The sequence below is a fragment of the Trichechus manatus genome, unplaced genomic scaffold, assembly GCF_000243295.1.
Source record: "Trichechus manatus latirostris isolate Lorelei unplaced genomic scaffold, TriManLat1.0 scaffold00054, whole genome shotgun sequence".
Lineage (NCBI taxonomy): Eukaryota > Metazoa > Chordata > Mammalia > Sirenia > Trichechidae > Trichechus > Trichechus manatus.
This window is the reverse complement of record NW_004443990.1, coordinates 1,228,506-1,249,475: the sequence shown is the minus strand read 5'-3', so window position 1 is coordinate 1,249,475 and position 20,970 is coordinate 1,228,506. Positions and strand designations below refer to the sequence as shown.

Sequence of the window (20,970 nt, the reverse complement as noted above, 5' to 3'; positions counted from 1 at the left end):
GTCCTAAAGGTCAAACCCAAATCAGGGAAAGTAAGTAATCTCAGATGAAGAGATTATTGTGGTCTCATTTTAACATATTTTATATCTGGGTTTTAATGCCTTTTCTTAGACTTAAATCCGAAAAGTGAATACTCTTTTGTTCATTAATGAAAGTTATTAAAATCAGCATCTATATATCAAGCTCATTGTTGTCAATGTCCTTTACAAACCACAATCCAAAGGAAGTTTAAAAGGTACAATGTAAGTACATTTAATTAACTGGTATCGTCCTTATAGGAGCACCTTTAGACCTTAAAAGTCACAAGTATTTCTTTTTTCTTAAGTCTGTTTACCTCTAGACCTTAAAAGTCACAAGTATTTTTTTTTTCTTAAGTCTGTTTTTACATAGAACATGAAATTCTCTAAAAACGTCCAAGGTTTGGCTATGTAGTCTAACCAGTCAGAAGCTGCAGGCACATCCTATATACCTATTGGATATAAACTAATGATCCCACTGTTCTCCTAATACATCCAAAAGACATGCTTACTGGATAATCATACCTTTGGGACTAAACAATGGTTCTTCCAGTTTATTATGTCATCTACCCTAACAGTGACCACACAATGTCATAAGTCAACATGGCCAAGGATGCACCATGGGGTTTTTTGTTGTTGTGAAATCTCTAAGACTTCATGTGACGACCAAAATTCATTTTAAAGGTCAGTATCAGAGCTCTAGCCTATTCTCCTAGGAAAGATAGATTTGTCTTTAGCATTAGTTAGTTGTAGAGCAGTCAATGGATTCACCCTTCAGATCTTCAAAACGTTCATAGGCAAAAGACTTCCCAACTATTTTGGCTTTACAACAGATCTTCAAAGACTTCAAGGTAGGAACGGAGCAAACCGTGGCGGGTCGAGTGAAGAACTCTCTTTATAGCAGCTCTGCTTCTCAGGAGACAGCCAGAGGGAAGGGCCCTTGGCCAGTACCAGCACTTGCCCAAGGGAATCGTCCTCAGTCTGAGTTCCTAAATTAATATTAACCCGGCCCACTAAGTTCCTCTGTCCAGGGCACATACACAAGCCACTTTCCATAAAAAGGATAGTAGGTTTTCTATTTACTTCTAGTGTAACACAAAAATAACTGTCAGCTCTTAAATACTTTGTCCCCTCAGCGGGATTTCGACGCAGTTCCAACTGCGGAGCAGTTATGCAGCTGGTTCCGGGTGAATCAGTGTTAGGGCCACGGAGATAGGCCTTCGCCTCCAATCTTCCCGCAGTGGAAACTGGATTAAGAGAAGTCAGGTACCTGGAAACCGAGCTCAGAGTTTGTCTATTACCCGCCAGATGCTCGTCTCCCCTTCCCCTCACTCCTGCCTTCCGTTCTGACCGATTTCGAAGGCCTCAGCTTCTCACCACTTACCCAAGTCCTCACCGGGCCTCGACCACGGGTCGGCTCGGCTCGGCTCCTTTGGCCACCGGCTCTCGGGAGAGCGGTTCCCGGTACCGCGCGGCGGGAGACTGAGGTTTAGGTCTACTCCTCCTAGCAGCCCTACTTCGGATTTATTTAAGTAGCCAGACAGGGCGAAAGGCGCCGGTCACGAACTCGGAATTGTCGAGGAAGGAATCTCACCCCCTCCGCGAGGGTTTCGAAAAGGGCAAGCTGGGAGCGACGATCAACAGTCTCGCGAGAGGAGGAGGGATTCCGCCCAGCGTTCTCGGCTCCTCCCTGCCCTACCCGCCCCACGTCTCGCGCCCTCCCTCCCCCACTCGCCGTGGCGCGAGCGGCTGACTGAGCCTGGGGAGGAAACGGCATTCGGAGCCGCGCTCCCGCCCAGGCTGGCCTTGACGCGGGGCTCGTCAGCCGGTAACGGGGAGCAGAGGTGGGGGTCAGGGAAGAGACCACGAGACAGTGAAGGTCAGAACTGAGAAACCCCCTCCTGCAAGGGTGAGGACAGCGTCGGAGGCCCCCTTAAGCCTCCGCAGAGCTGAGGTGGGGTCGACCCCTCCCAGGGGCGGGGTCGCGCTGGGCGACTGCAGCCCTGGGGGCTGACTGGGCGGGGCGCTCCAAGAATGGGGAAGAGGGGGTCAGCTGTGGGCTGAGGGCGCCCCAGCGGCCGGAAGCGGGGAGTGGGCTGTGGCGCTGAAGCTGGGGTGGGGTCTTGGGGCCGGGACTCCCGTGACGGGCTAGGGTAGCCTCTCCTTTAGACCCAGACTGGCAGCCGGCGCGGGGGTGCAGAGGGAGAGCGGCGCGAGGGGGCGGGTCCCGGCGCTGCTCGCCGCTGATTGGCTGAGCGCGTGTGGAATCGGGTGATGGGAAACGCCGCCCGGCTCTGTCGTCCCCGCCTGCTCCGCTCCCTCCCCCCTGTGGCGAATGTGCTGCGCGGCGGCGGGTGCTTACGCTCGCGGGGTTTGGCTGTTGCAGGCCGGAGGAGCTGGGAGGAGGCGGCAGCAGCAAGAGCAGCAGCGGCGGCGGCAGCAGCTGCGAGGAGGTGGTGACGGTGGCAACGGCAGCGTCGGCGACGATGGCGCGACTGGTGGCAGTGTGCAGGGACGGGGAGGAGGAGTTCCCCTTCGAGAGGAGGCAGATTCCGCTCTACATAGACGACACCCTCACGGTGAGCGGGTCGGGCCGGGCTGGGCTCGCCGCTCCCTGGCAGCTGTTTCCCCTCCTCCCCCTCCCTCAGCCCGAGCGCTGCGCACTGGAGAAAGAGTGTGTTGCAACTCCTAGGCGAGGCCTTCTCTCCAGCAGGCCCCACAAACTCGCCTTTGCAGTGGGTCACTCTGTAACGTCTGCGGGCCCCAAGCCTAGCGCTCCGTACGCACTTTGACCCTTTTTCTCAGGTTTTCCTTCGTTTTTGAATCCTCTACCTTTACCCTTTCCCTCCAGGAGACGCTGCTTTTGCCCAAGCACGCTCCTTGAAGAGGGGTTGAAGAATCTTAGGCGTTTAGGGCCTATCCCTTACAGAAACCGCCTACCCTGCGGGAGGCTTAATTATCTGGAAATGTCGCAGCTGTAGTGCTACCTGTATATTTCTATTTTAATATTGTAGCTCTCACTACATAAGCATGATTACTGAGGGCACAGTGACATGCACTTGCCGAGAAAGATTCCACTAAAAGGATTTGATTTCGTTGTAAATAGTCTTGTATTTACTGTTACCTTAAAACTCTTTGAAATGTATATATTGCTAGGCCATGACTCTTCAGAATGGGCTTTCTTGACATTAGTTATTCTTTAGTTTACAGATAAGCTTCTCCCCCCCTTTTTTCGTTTTGAGGAAGCCAAATTATTGAATGTGTACTGTAAAAAGCTGATTGATCATTTTGAGTGTCAAGACCCAGTTCTGGGTAGTTTTCAGTTTTTAGAGTTCATGGTTGTGCAGCATTACGGACCCTCTCTACCCTGTGTTGCTGTACTCTTTCCTTTAAAAGGAAATGGCAGAAATTTGAACTGAATCTGAACAGGAAATAAAGGGTACAATTGCTTGCCACTATTTCTTAAGAAATTAAATGAACTTTTTATGAGTATCTTTTTAAATCTTTATTTTGATGATGTTGAATATGTGGATTATACATTTTTCTATTTTGGCAAGGTGTAGATGAGTCTTTTCATTTTACCATCTTTGATTTTATACCATTCAAAAGCATTTTATCTGTTATATTCCTGATTTTTTATTTGAAGATATCTAGTGAGATTTTTTCAAATTTTAAATAAAATGCAAGTCATTGTAGAGATGTCACTCTATGCCTTTCTATTTGCCGGTCTCAAGACTTGTTTGAGCTGTAAGACTTTTAGAAGAAGTAGGAGAGCTATTGAATGACTTGATTTGTTAGAACTTTTTAAGTGAAAACATCTATAATTACCCAGTGCCCTTTTTTTTTTTGGAAAAGGTAGGATAATTTGGCCGAACATAAAGTAAATGAAATTTTTGTTTAATTTTGCTGCATTGGAAATTATTTGTATGTATTCCTTGTTATGATTTCTGTATTTCTTGGCGTTGAAAGTATAATGGACTTGCTTTTTAAATAGTTTTTAAAAAAGCTAGCACTCTAATCAAAGTATATGATGCATTTCTCAATTTGAAAACTCCTGATAATGAAGTGTTATTTGTTGATATTGTCTTGCTTCTCTCTGTCTCCAACATAAACACTTTCCTAAAGCACATAATTTGATGTCAACATTTAGGTTTATTGTCCTAGAATGGATTTGAAGTTAAAAAAAAATGCCACAGATTTTGAATATAAAATTTCTCTTGAGTGTATAATACCAAAACATAAGGGAAATCAACATGAATTTGAGTTATTTACAAAATTTTAAAAGAGATTTATTGATTCTCTCTTCATACCCACATAACTACCTGTAATGTGAATACAGCATTAATACATCAGTCACATAGTACTTGGAAATAGCCAACTTTTGGGGTGCTCTTATACTCTTTTCTTTCTCCAGTGATGTTAATTTACAAAGTTTTCCATAGAAGAAGATGTAACCTTGCACTGTGGTTTAGTACTGCACTTATTTCTCCAGACAAGTTTGGATTCAACTGTACCTGGTGGTTGAATTCTGCTTCTAATGTAATGTGGACTTGTGACCAAGGCAAATAAAATTTGGGCTTACTTAATTTAGATATTTCAAAATAGCATTTTATTTAGGAAAAGGTGCAGTTTTTCTTTGCTTTGGAGTGGGTTTTTATCACTAAAGAATGAGTGGCATATTTCATTTATTACTTTATCTTGGGACTTCTGCAGTTATTGAATGCTGTTTTGTGAAAATTCTTGCCAAGAATGTACCATAATTAGGGAAACTAGTTTATTTTGGGACCATTCTACCAAATATTACTTACAGGGAGAATGCAAAGCAAAACACTTGTTGGGGAAGGGAAGCAAGGGGGGGAGGGGAAGAGGGAGGGAAGATACCTGTAAAAGAGGATGCAGCTTTCTGCTCTGCACTTGTCCATTGATAGTTTGGTGTGTGCCTGAAGTTAACATTTGGTTTGGTCTTTGTTCCTAGGGACCATAGGTAATGCTCTGAGGAAACAGTGTTTGATCTTTGGGAGAGGAAATAAGAGATCATTTATTTCAAGTAGTCTTAGAATCTTCTCAGCAACTAGATGTTACAGTCTAGTTATGTTTACAATCAGTTACAGATGTTTATTATTTTAGTAACAGGAGGTTTCTAAAACCTCTAACCTTAAATGATTTTAACTTGGATTTGTAAAATGAAATTAGAAAGCTCCTGTTATGTGATATGTTACATCCAAGTTTAAAAGACTGATATGGTAGTTTATGGATTGACACAGTGGCTGTAACAATGAGCTTAAGCATAACAACAATTGTGAGGATGGCACAGGCCTGTGCAATGTTTCTTTCTGTTGCATAGGGTTGCTATGAGTCGGAACTGATTCGATGGCACGTAACAACGGTAGTTTACTGGGTTTGAACCCTTGAGCACTGTGCTGATCTAATTGTATTTGAAAACAATCTCTCAAATAAGTAAGCTGATGGAATATTTACCAAAATAGTATGCTGTGTGGCTAAAATGCTCTTCAGTGTTATTAGAATCGTAAGCTAGCAGATAGACAGAATAGAGATTTTATTTTAGAGATGTTTGAAGAAGTACACTTTTTGAGTATTTTTTTAAAGAACTAATAAAGTAAAAATATATATACTTTGTAAAACATATCTTGATTAATAACCGCAAAGCAAATTATCCTTAATTCTATTTCCCAGAGATAACTGAGGCTACAGCAGCACTTAGTGTAATTCCAGTCATAGATACACACATAGATGCGAGTTGAGATAATTGTCTTCCATACCATTTTATGTCCTGCTTTTTTTTCACTAAATGTACTGTTGAGAGTGTTTTCTTGTTGTTCTTAAACATTTTAAATGGCTGTGTAATATTTTCTTGTATGACATCCCATAATTTAATCCTTCTTCTATTATCAGACATGTATAAGACTATAAATAATGCATAAACCTTTGCATTTTACAATTTTTTCCTCTGGAAGTTGATTTTTTTTTTTAATAAAGCTCTTGATACATATTGTGAAACTGCTACAGTATTTTTGGAATGCAGTTTGCCCTCCTACTTCAAACCAATCTAAATGGACTTGAAAGTCTGATAAGAGTTTTCAACTCAGACTTTAAAAGATAATCATGGTAGCGTATCCACTTGGGAATTAGGTGTTCAGCATTTGTTAAAAATTTAGCATTTAACATTTTATTTTTCAACTCTGGATTTAATATTTAATTTTACCAAGGGTGAGATGTTACAAATAGCTGTGAGGATGAAGAAGTAAATGAATAAAACTAAAGTAAAAATGATTTTGAAACACAAACCTGATATAATTGGTTAGAACTTGTGAGAATGTAATAAAACAGATTATTTATAGTCAGGAGAAACCAGGACAGATACTTAAGAGTGAAAGTGGGTAAAGCATTTAATAAACTTCATAAAGCAGTAATTGCAGCACAATGACTAGTTCTCATTTTGGCTAGCTCTGGATAGGCAGCCTCATCATGAAGCCAAACACTGATGATGCCTTTGTAAAGCCACACCTGAAATACTTTACAGGACTGTCTTTCTTTAGGTTACCTAGAATCTGAAGATTAAGTCAAGGAATGGGGGAAAATGGTGCTGTTATCTTCTCTGCCATCCACTTGTTTTCCTTTTTCTTATTGTCCTCTCTTAAGACATTAAAAGGTATAGTGAAAATGGGTAGCTCCTGTCTGGAGCTGAGATGAGAAAGCAAAAAGGGACAAGAGCTGGTTGAATGGACGTGGGAAATCCAGGGTGGAAAGGAGGAGTGTGCTGTCACATTATAGGGAGAGCAGCAGGGTCATATAGCAACGTGTATATAGATTTTTGTATGAGAAACTGACTTGAACTGTAAACTTTCACTTAAAGCACAATGAAAAAAAGGCATAGTGATTGGTCAGAGAGCAGCAAGGAAGAAAGCCATTGTTCTAAGTGTTTGAAAGGCATAGACAGTATTTAGTGTGAGTGTAGGGTCTATAACGGATGGTATAGAATAAGTACAAGACAACATAAAGTGTATATGTGGACCAATGAAACCCAGGAAAAACATAGTAATAGACCAGATCTTTATGTTTATAGACCTATACTCAAACTCACTCTTTGCTGTCAAGTTGATTCCAACTCATAGTGATCCAATAGGATGAGTAGAACTACCCCTAGGGTTTCCAAGGAGCGGCTGGTGGATTCGAACTTCCGACCTTTTAGTTAGCAGCCAAACACTTAAACCATTGTGCCACTAGGGCTCCATAGACCTATATTGAAAATGGAGTGATCTGAAATGAATATTTTTTAATCAAGTTTCATACTGACTTTTTAAAAAAGCATTCCGAAAGGAAGTATTATCCATATAATTAGATTATCATTTTTTAAGGTGAGCTGGTAGGTTTTGCTATGTTAGATGTGTTCTTTGAGCTCTGCTTTATTAGAATAATAAAATACAGTTGATCAAAATAAAAATATTTTACTTACATGCAGTCAGAATTTAGGATTTCCCCTGTGAACCGGGTTGTAAAGACTTTATTTTGGTTAAATAAGGAATGTTGTTTAAATATTTCTTAAATTGATAGCTTTGATCTTAATAGTATAGATAATTGTCTTTTTTTTTTTTTTTTTTTAATGGTGATAGTTGGTTTTGGTGGTGAAATAATAGTGTCTATTTGTATCAAGCAAGTGAAGTGCAATCATACTGTTAGTTGCTTAAATGGTAGGTTTGGAGTGACCTGCAGTGTTCTATTGAGTTACGTGTCTCTGAAAGCTTAACTTACACCATTTTTATGATTTGACAGTTAAATTGTATCTTAAACCCAGTGGTGATTCCAACAAACAGAATGTGAGTTAATTGTACTATTACTGTTAGTTTATTGTTTTTCTGGACCACTAATACCAGGATTATTAAATTTTTTTTTTAATCAAATGTAACTCTTAATAACTTAAATAAAATGGATGGTATGGATCATTAGCTATTTTACCCATTTACTTCAGTCACCTTATCAAATCATTTAAAGCTAGTATTAAAGTAGACTAGTGACTTCAGTTTTACTTTATATTATTGGTAAGGTTAATATATGAAAGTGCTTAGAACAATGTCTAGTATATATGAAGTTACATAAGCGTCTTACTACCACCACCCTTTGGAGATATTGAGAAGGCCATGAGAGGGAAAGCTAGAAACAAGATACTAGCATTGGTTAACCTGAAAATTGGATAATTGATCCCTGAAAGTAAGAGATTTGGACGTACAGTCTGTGTTTGGAGGAAGACTTTTAGAACAGTAAAAGCTATTGACATAGAAGCGTGTCTCTGAATATGGTGTGATGAATATAGAATTGGAAGCAAGGAACACTGATTATTTCCCCTAATGTTAATTGGGTGCTGCTGAGTTGATTTCAACTGATGGTGTGTTGTTAGGTGCCATCAAGTCGGTTCTGACTCATAGTGACTCTGTGTACAACACAACAAAACACTGCCTCGTCTTGTGCCATCCTCACAATCTTTGCTATGTTTGAACCCATTATTGCAGCGACTGTGTCAGTGCATCTTGTTAAAGATCTTCCTCTTTTTTGCTGAACATCTACTTTGCCAAGCATGATGTCCTTCTCCAGGGAATGGTCCCTCCTGATAATATGTCCAAAGTACCTGAGATGAAGTCTTGCCATCTTTGCTTCTAAGGAACATTCTGGCTGTCCTTCCAAGATAGATTTTTCTGTTCTTCCAGCAGTTAATGGTATATTCAATATTCTTTGCCAACACCATAGTTGATATGCATCAGTTGATGCATTTTGACTTATAGTGACCGTATGAGACAGAGTAGAACTGCTCCATAGAGGGTTTCATAGGCTGTGAACTTTACAGGAGCAGATCTCCAGGTCTTTTCTCTTTCAGAGCCTCTGGGTGGGTTTGAACTGCTGACCTTTCAGTTAGCTGAAGTAGTATATGTGCATTGTAATAAATTTGAGAAAGATAGGAATACATAAAGAAAAAAGTCCTATCTTCTCACTACCTAGAGATAGCCACACCTAATATATTATGTATTATCCTTTTCTGTAAGGTAAAATATATCACATACAAAAATTTGAATTGTATATGCAATTTTTGGTTTTGTGAAATACAGTGAAGTCCTCTGGATTATTAAGTCAGTGTCCCTTCTCTTAGTATCCATTTGTCTTTCTGCTTCCTGTATCTAGTGTTTCTCCCTTATCAAATTAAGAAAATATATCTATTGTTTACACTTGCCTTAGTTGTTAATGTGTAGAATAAGCATGTGTTAATTAGGTCTTTTCTAATGTGGAGGGGAAGGACTGATAACCTCCATTAAAAAAGATTGTGTGGTGCTGGTTGGGGAAGGGAAGAACCTTTATAAGATCACATATTCAACTGGGTGGGTTTTTTGTTTTTGTTTTTGTTTTTGTTTATGCCCTAAATGGGTCTCTTTATCTTGACTTCACTATTGTGGCCCTTGTTGTCTGGAAATAGAAAGTTTGTTCTTAGTACAGTATGTTTGATATATTTAGCATTATTTTAGTTAAGATATAAATGTGTTACTGTATTTCATTGGTTTGAACGCATACTTTTTGCACATTTTAACATCTCTGAAACTGGGATGCATCTTAAATTTGATTCATCCTTCAGTTATAATGGCTTTTTCCTTATTGGTATGTAACTGTGGTACTTCTTAAAATCAGTGGTGTCATAGGTCAGTGAAATTTACTAATTACTGATTCCCATTATCTGGCATTCTGAAACATCCTTAAGCTTCATATCCTTTTCCTCTGGTAGTGAAATTTTTATAGTTGAGTCAATATCACAATGTATTTTTTGCTCATAATTAGAGCTAATATTTACTGTGTGCCAAATACTGTTCTAAGTACTTTATACATATAATTCATTTAATAGTTATTACTCTAAGAATTTCTGTGTCCATAGTCAGAGGAATAACTAAAAATATCATGTTATTTCATTTACTAAGTGCTCTTATTGGGCACTGCAACAAACACTTGAAAATATTTAATCCTCAAAGTGACTCTGAGAGTAGATACAAGAAATTATTACTACCTCTCTGAGAATCAGACAGGTTAAGTTAACTTGTCCAGTGTTATGACATAGACTGTAAGTGGTAAGACTTGGATTTGAACTTCAGTCTCCCTGACTTCAATGCCTTTGATCCTAATCAACTCGTATAACTTGGATTTTTTTAAAACTTTTTTTTGGGGGGAGTGGGGCAAATCTGACTTTGGGCAAATCTATTTTTGCTCGGTGAGTTTATAAAATTGTCTGCATCATGTGTTTGAAGAAGACAAAATAATTGATTTTAGTTCTTTTGCATTTTAAGATGGTGATGGAATTTCCTGACAATGTGTTAAATCTCGATGGGCATCAGAATAATGGTGCACAACTAAAGCAGTTCATTCAGGTAATAATTTTTTAATCAGTATTTTAAATGATCTGTGTGTGTTTTAAAGAGTCTTTTAAAATTCTAGCTGTAAGTATAATTTTGTTTTACCTAGGTCTTAAGATTTCATTGAAATCGCTACAGTGAATAAACTCAAATGTCTGATACATGTACTTGTTATGTAACAAAGATTTGGTAGTGTTGTGTTAACATTTTATGTTCCTGTAAGGCTCTGATTTCACCAGGTTATCTTTCCCTTTTTCTTTTTAAGATAGGGTGTCTTAGTTATCTAGTGGTGCTATAACCATAAGTGGATTTAACAAACAGAAATTTATTTTCTCACAGTTTAACCCATTGCTGTCGAGTCAATTCTAACTGATAGTGACCCTATAGAACAGGGTAGAACTGCCCCATAGGGTTTCCAAGGAGTGGCTGGTGGATTCGACCTGCTCACCTGTTGGTTAGCAGCCTGAGTTATTAACCACTTTGCCACCAGGGCTCTGTTCTCACAGTTTAGGAGGCTAGAAATCGAAATTCAGGGAGCCTGCTCTAGGGGGAGGCTTTCTCTCTCTCTGCCCTGGGAGAGGGTCCTTCTTCCTTGGTTCCCTCCTGATCTTCATGTGGCATGGCATCTACCTTCCCCCATCTGTGCGTCTTTTCTTCCTTGCTTAGTCTACTTCTTTTATATCTCAAAAGAGATTGACTCAAAACACTGTACACTAATACTGTTTTATTAACATAACAGAGAAAGCCCATTCCCAAATGGGATTATAGCCACGGGTCACTTTGAGGACTAAGGTGCACCTGACTCAAGCCATGGTATTTTCATGTGAACGCTAGATAGTGAATAAGGAAGACCAAAGAAAAATTGATGCCTTTGAATTATGGTGTTGGCAAAGAATATCAAATATACCGTGGACTGCCAGAAGAATGAACAAATCTGTCTTGGAAGAAGTACAGCCAGAATGCTCCTTAGAAGCAAGGATGGCGAGACTTTGCCTTACGTACTTTGGATATGTTATCAGGAGGGACCAGTCCCTGGAGAAGGACATCACATTTGATAGAGAGTGAAAAAGAGAAGACCCTCAACAAGATAGATTGACACAGTGGCTGCGACATTGGGCTTCAGCATAGCAAAGACTGTGAGAATGGCGCAGGACCAGGCACTGTTTGTTCTGTTGTATATAGGGATGCTATGAGTCAGAACCTACAGCACCTAACAACAACAACACAAAAAAATATACCTAAACCCACTGCTGTCCAGTCAATTCTGATGCACAGCGACCCTATAGGACAAAGTAGCACTGCTCCATAGAGTTTCCAAGGTTATAATCTTTATGGAAGCAGACTACCACATCTTTCTCCTGCAGAGCCACTAGTGGGTTCTAACTGCTAAACTTTCAGTTAGCAGCTGAGTGCTTTAACCACTGTGCCGCCAGGGCTCCTTAACCAGAGGTGTAGGGGTTAGGATTTAAAACACATATTTTGGGTGGTTACAATTCAGTCCATAACACAGGGAATATAACTTTTCGTTAAGAACTTGTTGGTTTTCTTCTGTAGTAACTGTTTAAAAAAAAAAGAAATTTCTTGTATTATGAACTTACTGACGTTTTATTTAATTCCTGAGCAGTATCATACTTGATAAATACTCTGTATACAATCAAGATAATGAAAGCTAAGTTATTAGTTTACTCCGAAACACTATTCCTTGTCTATATGGGATCAAAGTGACAATAGCAACAATGATTAGATAGGAACCTTAGGTGGCAGTGAGTTTATGTTAACGGGGGAGGAACAACTCAGAAAAGAAGGATGAGAATGATTGTACAACTTAATTGTACATGTATAAACGGTTCATATAAACGGAGCACATTTTGCTGTGTATATTAACGACAACAAAAAATTGATGTAGGAAATGAAAATGTTGACACATTGTGAAAAATGTAACCAGTGTCAGTGAACAAATATGTATAGAGATTGTTAAATGGGAACCTGATTTGCTGTGAAAGGTGCCCCAGTGATGCAGTGGTTAAAGCGATCAACTGCTAACGGAAAGGTTGGTGGTTCGAAACTACCAGCAGCTCCGCGAGAGAAAGATAGAGCAGTCTGCTTCAGCAGAGATTTACAGCCTTGGAAACCCTGTAGGATTGCTATGAGTTGAAATCAACTTGATGGCAGTGGGCTAATTTGCTGTGTAAACTTTCAACAAAAACACAGTAAAATATTATAAAAACAACAGAAAACAAAACACTATTCCTCCTTTTAGAGAAAACTTTCAGTGAAAGGTTAATGGCAAATGTTGAGACAGTGCTTCTTGGGAATTATCTTTCCCATCTGTTTTTTGGTAGATCAGGAGGCATTAATTGTGTTGCAATTATAACTTCATCCAGGTAGGAGTTACTAGAGTTTTGCCCATTTCTCTACAGCTGTGGTTCTCAGTCATTTTTCTGCATCATCATAACCAACAGATAACATTCATATGCACCAGCATATTAGTTACTCACTGTGGGCTTCTCATAGGTAAGATAGGTCTTGTTCTCTTCTGCTAACCCATAACATACCTGTCCATACCTCCACGTTGAGAATTGCTGCTCTGCATGGTCACCATCATAACTTGACTCCTGTAGCTAAATATAGTGTGGTGTTAAAAGTTGGGAAGAAGACATGATAAAGCTGCACTGTCTATATTATTATTTTTTTTCTTTTAGTGAGAATGCTAGGCTTAATATTCACTGAACAAGGCCTAAATTTCCAGCCGCAGGGCTTCTTTTTTCCAGATGCTTGGGGCACATAATGCCTAGGCCTGGCATCCTAAGCAGAATTTGTTACACCCTAGATTCTAGAACAAGGGGGTTTGTGGAGCAAACTCAATACAGCAGGACTAGGCTGCCTTTCTGACTCAATTGCAGACAGACAATAAGCCCTGCCCAGGTTGTACTTACTGCTCAAGGATGGGAACCAGAAATAGTAGTGAAAAAATAATTTCATGTCATTCTTCTTAAGAACTCTTCATTTTTCTTTCCCTCTTTCTTTCAGCGGCATAGTATGCTTAAGCAACAAGATCTCAGTATTGCCATGGTGGTGACATCACGTGAAGTCTTGAGTGCACTTTCTCAGCTTGTCCCATGTGTTGGTTGTCGTCGCAGTGTGGAGCGCCTCTTTTCCCAGCTCGTAGAATCTGGAAATCCTGCCCTTGAACCGCTGACAGTAGGGTCCAAGGGAGTCCTATCTGTAACTCGAAGCTGCATGACTGATGCAAAGAAGCTTTATACGTTATTTTATGTACATGGGTAAGTATAATCAGTTAGGAAAAAGTGGGTTTGTTACATTTTTAAATAGTGGCAACTTTTTTTCTAAATTTGGTCAAGGAAAAGATTGGGAAAGACTAAGTTCAATTAATCAGTTTTATTGAGTAACTTGTATGTGCCAGTGAATGTAAAGTTTTCTGGGGAGAAACAGACAGTAAGCAAACATGTAATTTGTCAGGTATGATAAGTTACAAAGAAAAAGTAGAGTAAGGAGGATAGAGAATGGGTGGGTAGAATTAATATGAAGCCTTGTCTGATAAAATGACATTTGAACATAGACTTGAATAAAGTGAATGAGCATGCCATGTAGATATTTAGGGGAAAGCAGAGAGGGAATAGTAAGTTTAAAGGTTCAGTTGCTGGAGTGTTCCTGGCATGTTTGAGGAACAGCAATGAAACCATATGGCTGGAGCCAAGTGAATGAAGGGAGTAGTAATAGATAAATTTAGAAGGATAATAAAAGGTCCTTATAGTGCCCTGTAGGTCATCCTGAGGTCTTTGGTTCTTACTCTAAGTGAGATGGGAAGCTTTGGGAGCCTTTTGTGCAGAGTTGTTAAATGGTCTGCTTTGAAGTTTTATCAGGCTTGTTTGACGTTTGTGTTGAGAGTACCGAAGGGAGCAGGGCAGAAGGACAGGTGAAAACAGAGAAACAAAGGCTAGTTAATAATCCACACAAGAGTTAGTGGTGACTTGGACCAGGGTGGTAGCCACAGAGGTGTTGAGAAATGGTCGAATTCTGGATCTATTTTGAGGAATAAGGCAGTAGGGTTCACTGATAGATTAGATGTAGAGGAAGGTATCAAGGATGATTCATAGATTTGAGGCCTAAAGAACAGGGCAAATGGCTTCCATTTACTGAGATGGGTAAGACTGTCATTTTGGGGGAAAGATCAAGAGCTCACTTTTGGACATGTTGAGTTTGAGGTATCAGTTGGACATCCAAGTAAGAGTACAGAGAGGCGTGGCCTGGATATATAATTTGTATCATCAGCCTGTATATGGTATTTAAAGCCATGAGGCTAGATAAAATCATCAGAGTGAGTATAAATAGGAAAAGAAGAGGTCCAAAGACTGAACAATGGACTTTCCTATTTAGAGGTGATGGTAGGGTCTTTGGATTTTACTCAGCCTGAGAAAAGAACCTTTTACAAGTTTTTGAACAGAAAAGTAACATAATCTGATGTATGTTTTGAAAGGATCACTCTAGCTGTTGAGCCTAGACTATAAAGGGCAAAGGGTGGAAGCAAGGAGACCAGTTAGGAGGCCAGCTATTACAGTTGACTAAGCTAGAGATAGTGGGGGGTTGGTCAAGGATAGTAATGGTGGAGGTGGTGAGAAGTGATTGGGTTCAGCATATATATAAAAGTTATACACCAAAGACAAGAAAATATTAGCCCAAGAGACAAAAGGCCACATAAGCCAGAGACTCCATCAACCTGAGACCAGAAAAACTAGATGGTGCCTGGCTACCACCACTCACTGCCCTGATAGGGAACACAACAGAGAGTTCCAGACAGAGCAGGAGAAAAGTGCGGAACAGAAGTCAAATTTACGTAAAAAGACCAGACTTAATGGTCTGTTAGAGACTGGAGGAAGCCCCAAACTATGGCCCCTGGATGCTCTGTTAACCCGGAACTAAAACCATTCCCAAACCCTACTCTTCAGACAAAGATTGAAGTGGACTATAAAACATAAAATAGTACTCATGAAGAGTGTGCTGCTTATTCTTAGTTCAGTCAGATACCTGAGACCAAATGTGTGGCTCCTGTCCAGAGGCAGGATGAAAAGGCAGGAAGGGACAGGAACTGGCTGAATGGACACAAGAAACCTGGGGTGGAAAGAGGGAGTGTGCTGTCACATTGTAGGGATTGCAACTAATGTCACATAACAATATGTGTATAAATTTTTGTAAGAAATTAGCTTGCACTGTAAACTTTCACGTGAAGCACGATTGAAAAAAAGAGCTGCAGGCTGTGCTGATTGGTTAGATGTACGATGTGGGGGTAGTAGTGGTACATATTCTATCTTTGCGTAAAATTTCTGGTTTTGGCTCCTCATCAAGGATGTTGTGTGGGTTTAAATAATGTTTGGGCAAGAGAAGATGGCTTCAAGTCAGGTAGCAGTCAGTCTTAAAATATTTGAGCACCAGGCATACCGCTAGATACAGTGGGGACACGGGTGAGCAAGACAGATGCAGTCTGAGGGAAAGAGTATGTTGAATAGAGCAGGTCTTTTGACATTTTGACAGGCTGGGGATGGAGTGGGAAGACAGGTATACTCTTGGGTTAGAATTTCTGTGATAAATTTTCAAGGTAGGTGATTTATCTATAATCCTTTATACTTCCCAGTAAAAGGCAGAAAGATTTTTAGAGTTCTAAAGAAAAATAAATATTAATCAAACCTTTAATGGTTTATTTTTAATTAGGTCCAAACTTAATGACATGATAGATGCTATTCCAAAAAGTAAGAAGAACAAGAGATGTCAGTTGCACTCCTTAGATACACACAAACCAAAACCTTTGGGGTAAGTAGAATTGAATACCAAGATGCTTTGTCATTGTTAAGATTGTAAGTGTTGATTGTGTTTAATAAAAAGAAATAACATTGCTGTTTAATTTTATTAATTGGTTACACTCTATGACATGGTTCAAAATATGTCTCTTGGTTCTATAGGAGTTTTTGCATTGGGACTGTATCGGGTCTCAATATAAATTTGATTTTTTAAGAAATTTTTTTATTATTATTAAATATGTTTCAGAGGAAGGAGGTTGAGATCTATGTGGAAATTTATATACCCGATATTAAGTTTTTCAGATTAGTAGTATACATTCATCTATGTGTAATAGTCATGTATAAATTATTTTTCTTGTGTTTTTCTCTAGGTCTCACTAATAATTTCTCAAGGATTAAAAAAAGTCTTGAATTAGTTATGGCAGTGTGTATTTAACTAATTTGCAGTTTTCTTGGTTAGGCACTATAATGTCCAGGGCTGTTTTTGCCCCCACCCCCCAGCATACCACCACAGTTGTACTATACCAAATTTCTTGGGGGTGGGGTGGTAAGGAGTGGAACTTGAAGGGAGTTTCTTAGAAGTAACTTCTGTTTTTGAGAAAACAGGATGATATAGAACTATATTTCTGAATAATTTTAAAAATTAATTTTTTAATATTTCATTAGTGTCATTGACACTGTTTTTATATAGATATTTTCCTCTTTGATTAGAAAATGAAACATCCTGGTGACCAGGTGGTAGTGTGTTGATAATCTGTTAACAAGCCCCCCCCATACTCAGGAATAAAATTTAAAAAAAAATTACAAAAACTATCAAATACATACAAAAGTAGAGTGAATATAAAGAAATTCCCATATACCTTCACCCAGATTCAATGGTTACCAAGATTTTGCCACACTTGTTTCATTTATCTACCTTTTTCTTTGTTGAAGTATTTTTAAGCAAATCCCAGATGTCATATTACTTTATTCCTACATACTTCACATACATTTCTAAATATATGGACATTTTCTTTCATAACTGCAATGCCATTGTAATAGCTAACAAAATTAACTAAAATAATCTAATACTCAGTTCGTACTCAGATTTCTTCAGTTATCTCTAAAAATGTTTTTTTACACTTGGTTCTTTTGAATCAGGATCCAAACAACCACAATTTGCATGATACCTAATGTGAGAGTACTTTGAACTCAGTAGAGGGCTGCGCAACTTAAACTTGTTATCTGAGGATAATTGTTACTTCACGTACCTGAGTTGCCAGTATCTTTAGCAGAGAATTCCTGACTCTCTAAAGAATGCAGAATTCATTCTGATTTTCTCATTAGACAATGACCTGTTGGCTGAAGGCACAGAGTAGCATGGTATAGTATTTAGGACTAAAAAGCCTGCCTTCTGGTTATTTTAACTTTACTTTTTTTGTTGTACATATACTTTATTGAGGAACTAAAAAGCAGTAGGTAGCCCAGCGTCTTATGTGTCTGTGCTAATTGCTACTTTTCTTCAAAGACTGTCCTTCCACTTTTACTTTGGATTCTATCTCCTTTCTTCTTCTCAGTGACTTTGCTTTATCAGATACCTACTTTTACTAAATTGACATATAGTTATGTTTTGCTGTCTTTCAGCTTAAAAACAAAAACAAACCTCCACTGACTTCACATCCCCCTCCATCTACAGCCCCACTAGATGGGAAGTCAAATGTTTAGAAGGTTGTTTGCTGAGTATGGAATCAGAATGAATGGAGTTAATTGATCTTATGCAGTGTCTCCTAAGGTAGCTTCAGTTAGTCCCACATGCGATATGGATGTCAGCCAAGACTCCCTGTCCTCCACTTTAGATGGTCACCACTATTATATATTTCTACTGTTGTCCCAACCCCCCTTTTTTGTTTAGACTTTCTCCAAGGAAAGTATAATATATTTCATTAGGTTTCAGCCTAATAAATAGCAACAGCAATCCAGGTCACCTTTCCTGAAAGTATATCCATGCAGGTAAACCCAAGTTACTATCTGTTTGGAAGTAAGTTTGAGATCCAAAAGAAAGGTTTAGACTTGAGTTGTAGGCCTTGTAGCTGATGATTGAGGATCATCTTAGAGAATGCTTTTGAAGATTAACTATGGGAGGGAATAGAGTAAGAGAAAAGTGCTGAGGAATTCGGTTTAATGGTGGAAAAGAAGAAGCCAGTGAAGAAACTTGAGAAAGAGTGGCCAGAGAGATAGGCGGAAACCAAGGGAAGAGTGTTTCAAGGAGGTCTGGTCAGCTGTGTTGGACGCTGCTGAGTCATCAAGGACCCAAAAGTGTTCTTTGGATTTAGCAACACTGAGATAATTGGTGATCATCTTGATGAGCAGATCTAGTGGTTGAGTGGAAGTAGAACTCAGATTGGAATGGGTAGAAAAGTAAATGCAGTGTAAGGCTGCAGTGGGCTCGGCTCTGAGTGGAAATGTATGGGAATAGAACAAGGAAGTGGAAAGGTCACTTTTTCCAAGACCTTGATGTTGAAGGGAAAGAGTGATATGAAGACAATACGGTTAGAGAGGATTATAGATAAAATCCTGATTTGAACCTCTTCTAAAAACATTTTTTTTTTTAAAGAATAATGCTTTCACATTCTGATGGTATAATAGTCATTCCCCAGTTTGTTCATTCTCTTCCTGAACCTACCTTTTCCTCAATTATGAGAACTTGAGTTTGGGAGTTATCCAGTTCCAGGAAATTATGGATCACTGAAGCATGATTAGAAAAAAAGAAAATATGGGAGTTGAGAGTAGAAAGATGTAACATGGAAGGCAGAGCAGGAGTTGAGGTTTTTCTTGTCAAAAATCAGGGGAGCTCAACTGTGATCTGAGCCCTTGTAGGGGAAGTAGGGAACTGAACTGTATGTATGACCTTATATATTGGGGAGGGGGTTGAGAAGTACCTATTTAGCTGTAGACTGTAATTAAGTAAAGATTCAGAGGTTTTTCCATCTCAAGCATCCAAGGTAATGAATTTCTAGGACTGTAGTGAGACCTGCAGAAGAACAGGCAGGAGCCAGTTGTTGAGAATCATGAAAAATCAAGAAGACAGTCATTGAATGGAATATAGACATTTCTCTTGGAATGCACATCTGCAACAAAGCAAAATGCATGACCAACGCCTCATTGAAACCTGTGGGGGAGGGAGAGTCTGGGAAGTTTTTAGTAAGTTTTTAAAAAATTATTTGTATAGTATTTATTACTAATTTAGGCTGTGTAAAGCGTTCATCTTAGTATGCTATCTTCTAGTAAATGTAAAAATATATTTGCTATTATTAGATTAACCTCTGATTTCCCTGGCTACCTGTAGATGTGAAGGTAGATACAACTTTTGTTGCCATGAGTTAGCTATAATAAGGAGTGATTTTTTTTAAAGTGCATTTAATAGATAAAAAATGCTAGAATTTTCAATTTGTGGAAGCTTGATCCATGTTTATAGGTGAAAATATTTTATAATTTCTTTCAGTCTTTTGACTTTAAAACATTTCAAGTAGATTTGCTCATAAAATGCTTAGTATATTAACCAATTGCTATCTTCATAAATGTAAATGTTGTTAAATTGTATTGGTTAAACTTGATAGTCAAGCAGAAGTTTTTATATTAAGGTGTCAGCACGTTTAACATTTTAATATGGTTGAAGTTTGTAATTATATACAAATTTTAAACTTATCCTACTGGTATCTTAATGTATTAAAGAGTTCATGATTTTAATTTAGACTATAGAAGTTATTCCTTCAGATTATCTCAGTGTCACTAAGCTTTGTACTATACTGTACTACAGTGAAGGGAGCAGTAGCAGTGTCAGTTCAGAGAAGTTAAGTACAGATAAGAGAAGTAGTGAAGACCACAGGAAGGACAGCAAGTGTAGGATCATTTTCCATTATGGACCTTTCCAGGGAACAGCCAGGTAAAATCAAGCAATCCTTTACTTGCTTTTCTTTTCTTTCTTTCTTTCTCTTTTTTTTTTTTTTTTTTTTTAATGTTTTACCCTTGTACATTCCTCCTTTTCACTGATATTTGTTTTTTCTGCAGAGGTTGTTGGATGGACGTATGGGAACTAATGTCCCAGGAATGCAGGGATGAAGTAGTTTTAATCGACTCTAGTTGTCTTTTAGAAACACTAGAAACCTATCTTCGAAAGCACAGGTAAGTTTAAAGGTCATTACAGTGTAGTGTGAAGGGTGCCTTAGCAGTCAGTCATCCAGGCTGGCCTGTCACTGACCCCCATCATATAATACTGCTAGTTTTCCCATTAATGCCTGCCACTGGCAGCTTAATGTCACGGTAGGTGCAGTTCCTTTATAGACTGACTTTCAGTGTTAACCCTTGTATTGAGCCAGCATCTCCTTTTTTGTAATTTTTATTTGTTGGTTCCAGACCAATCTTTTTGGGAAACACAGTATGACTGAATATTTGGAAACTCTGGTAGTCCTTATTTTCAATGTAGAGTCATTTTATGATGGCATTTTCAAAATTAGCAGCTTCTCATTTAATAATAGTTTCAGTTTTTTCTGTAATTGTTTGTCAAAATCTAAAAATAAAGTCAGAGTTCTTGTGCTTCATGTACTATAGAAAAAATTTCACATTTTTCTTTTTAGAATACTACTTTTACAAAGGAATTTTCTAAGTTTGTCATTAGCATTTGGAAGTTCGTAGGGAGGGAGAGTGCAATAGGAAAGGAAACTGGTAAGGGCGCTATCTAGAGATGGCTTTTTTTTTTTTTTTTT

At 38.8% G+C, this 20,970-nt stretch overlaps 1 protein-coding gene across 5 annotated transcripts in view; it reads left to right on the top strand.

Annotated features, from left to right (window-relative positions):
* Positions 1-1,712: 1,712 nt before the first annotated feature.
* GGNBP2 (gametogenetin binding protein 2) overlaps positions 1,713-20,970 on the top strand; it is a 29,999-nt gene continuing 10,741 nt past the window's right edge. The window contains exons 1-7 of one of the 5 annotated variants that reach the window (XM_023732677.1): positions 1,776-1,894; positions 2,402-2,594; positions 10,350-10,430; positions 13,446-13,699; positions 16,143-16,241; positions 20,025-20,150; positions 20,276-20,389. In XM_023732677.1, the coding sequence (XP_023588445.1) occupies positions 2,502-2,594; positions 10,350-10,430; positions 13,446-13,699; positions 16,143-16,241; positions 20,025-20,150; positions 20,276-20,389 (767 nt within the window). In that variant the 5' untranslated portion in view covers positions 1,776-1,894; positions 2,402-2,501. Of the gene's footprint in view, positions 1,925-2,401; positions 2,595-10,349; positions 10,431-13,445; positions 13,700-16,142; positions 16,242-20,024; positions 20,151-20,275; positions 20,390-20,970 lie in introns of all 5 variants that reach the window. The other 4 variants (XM_023732678.1, XM_023732676.1, XM_004377837.1 and 1 more) reach the window with 4 other exon arrangements.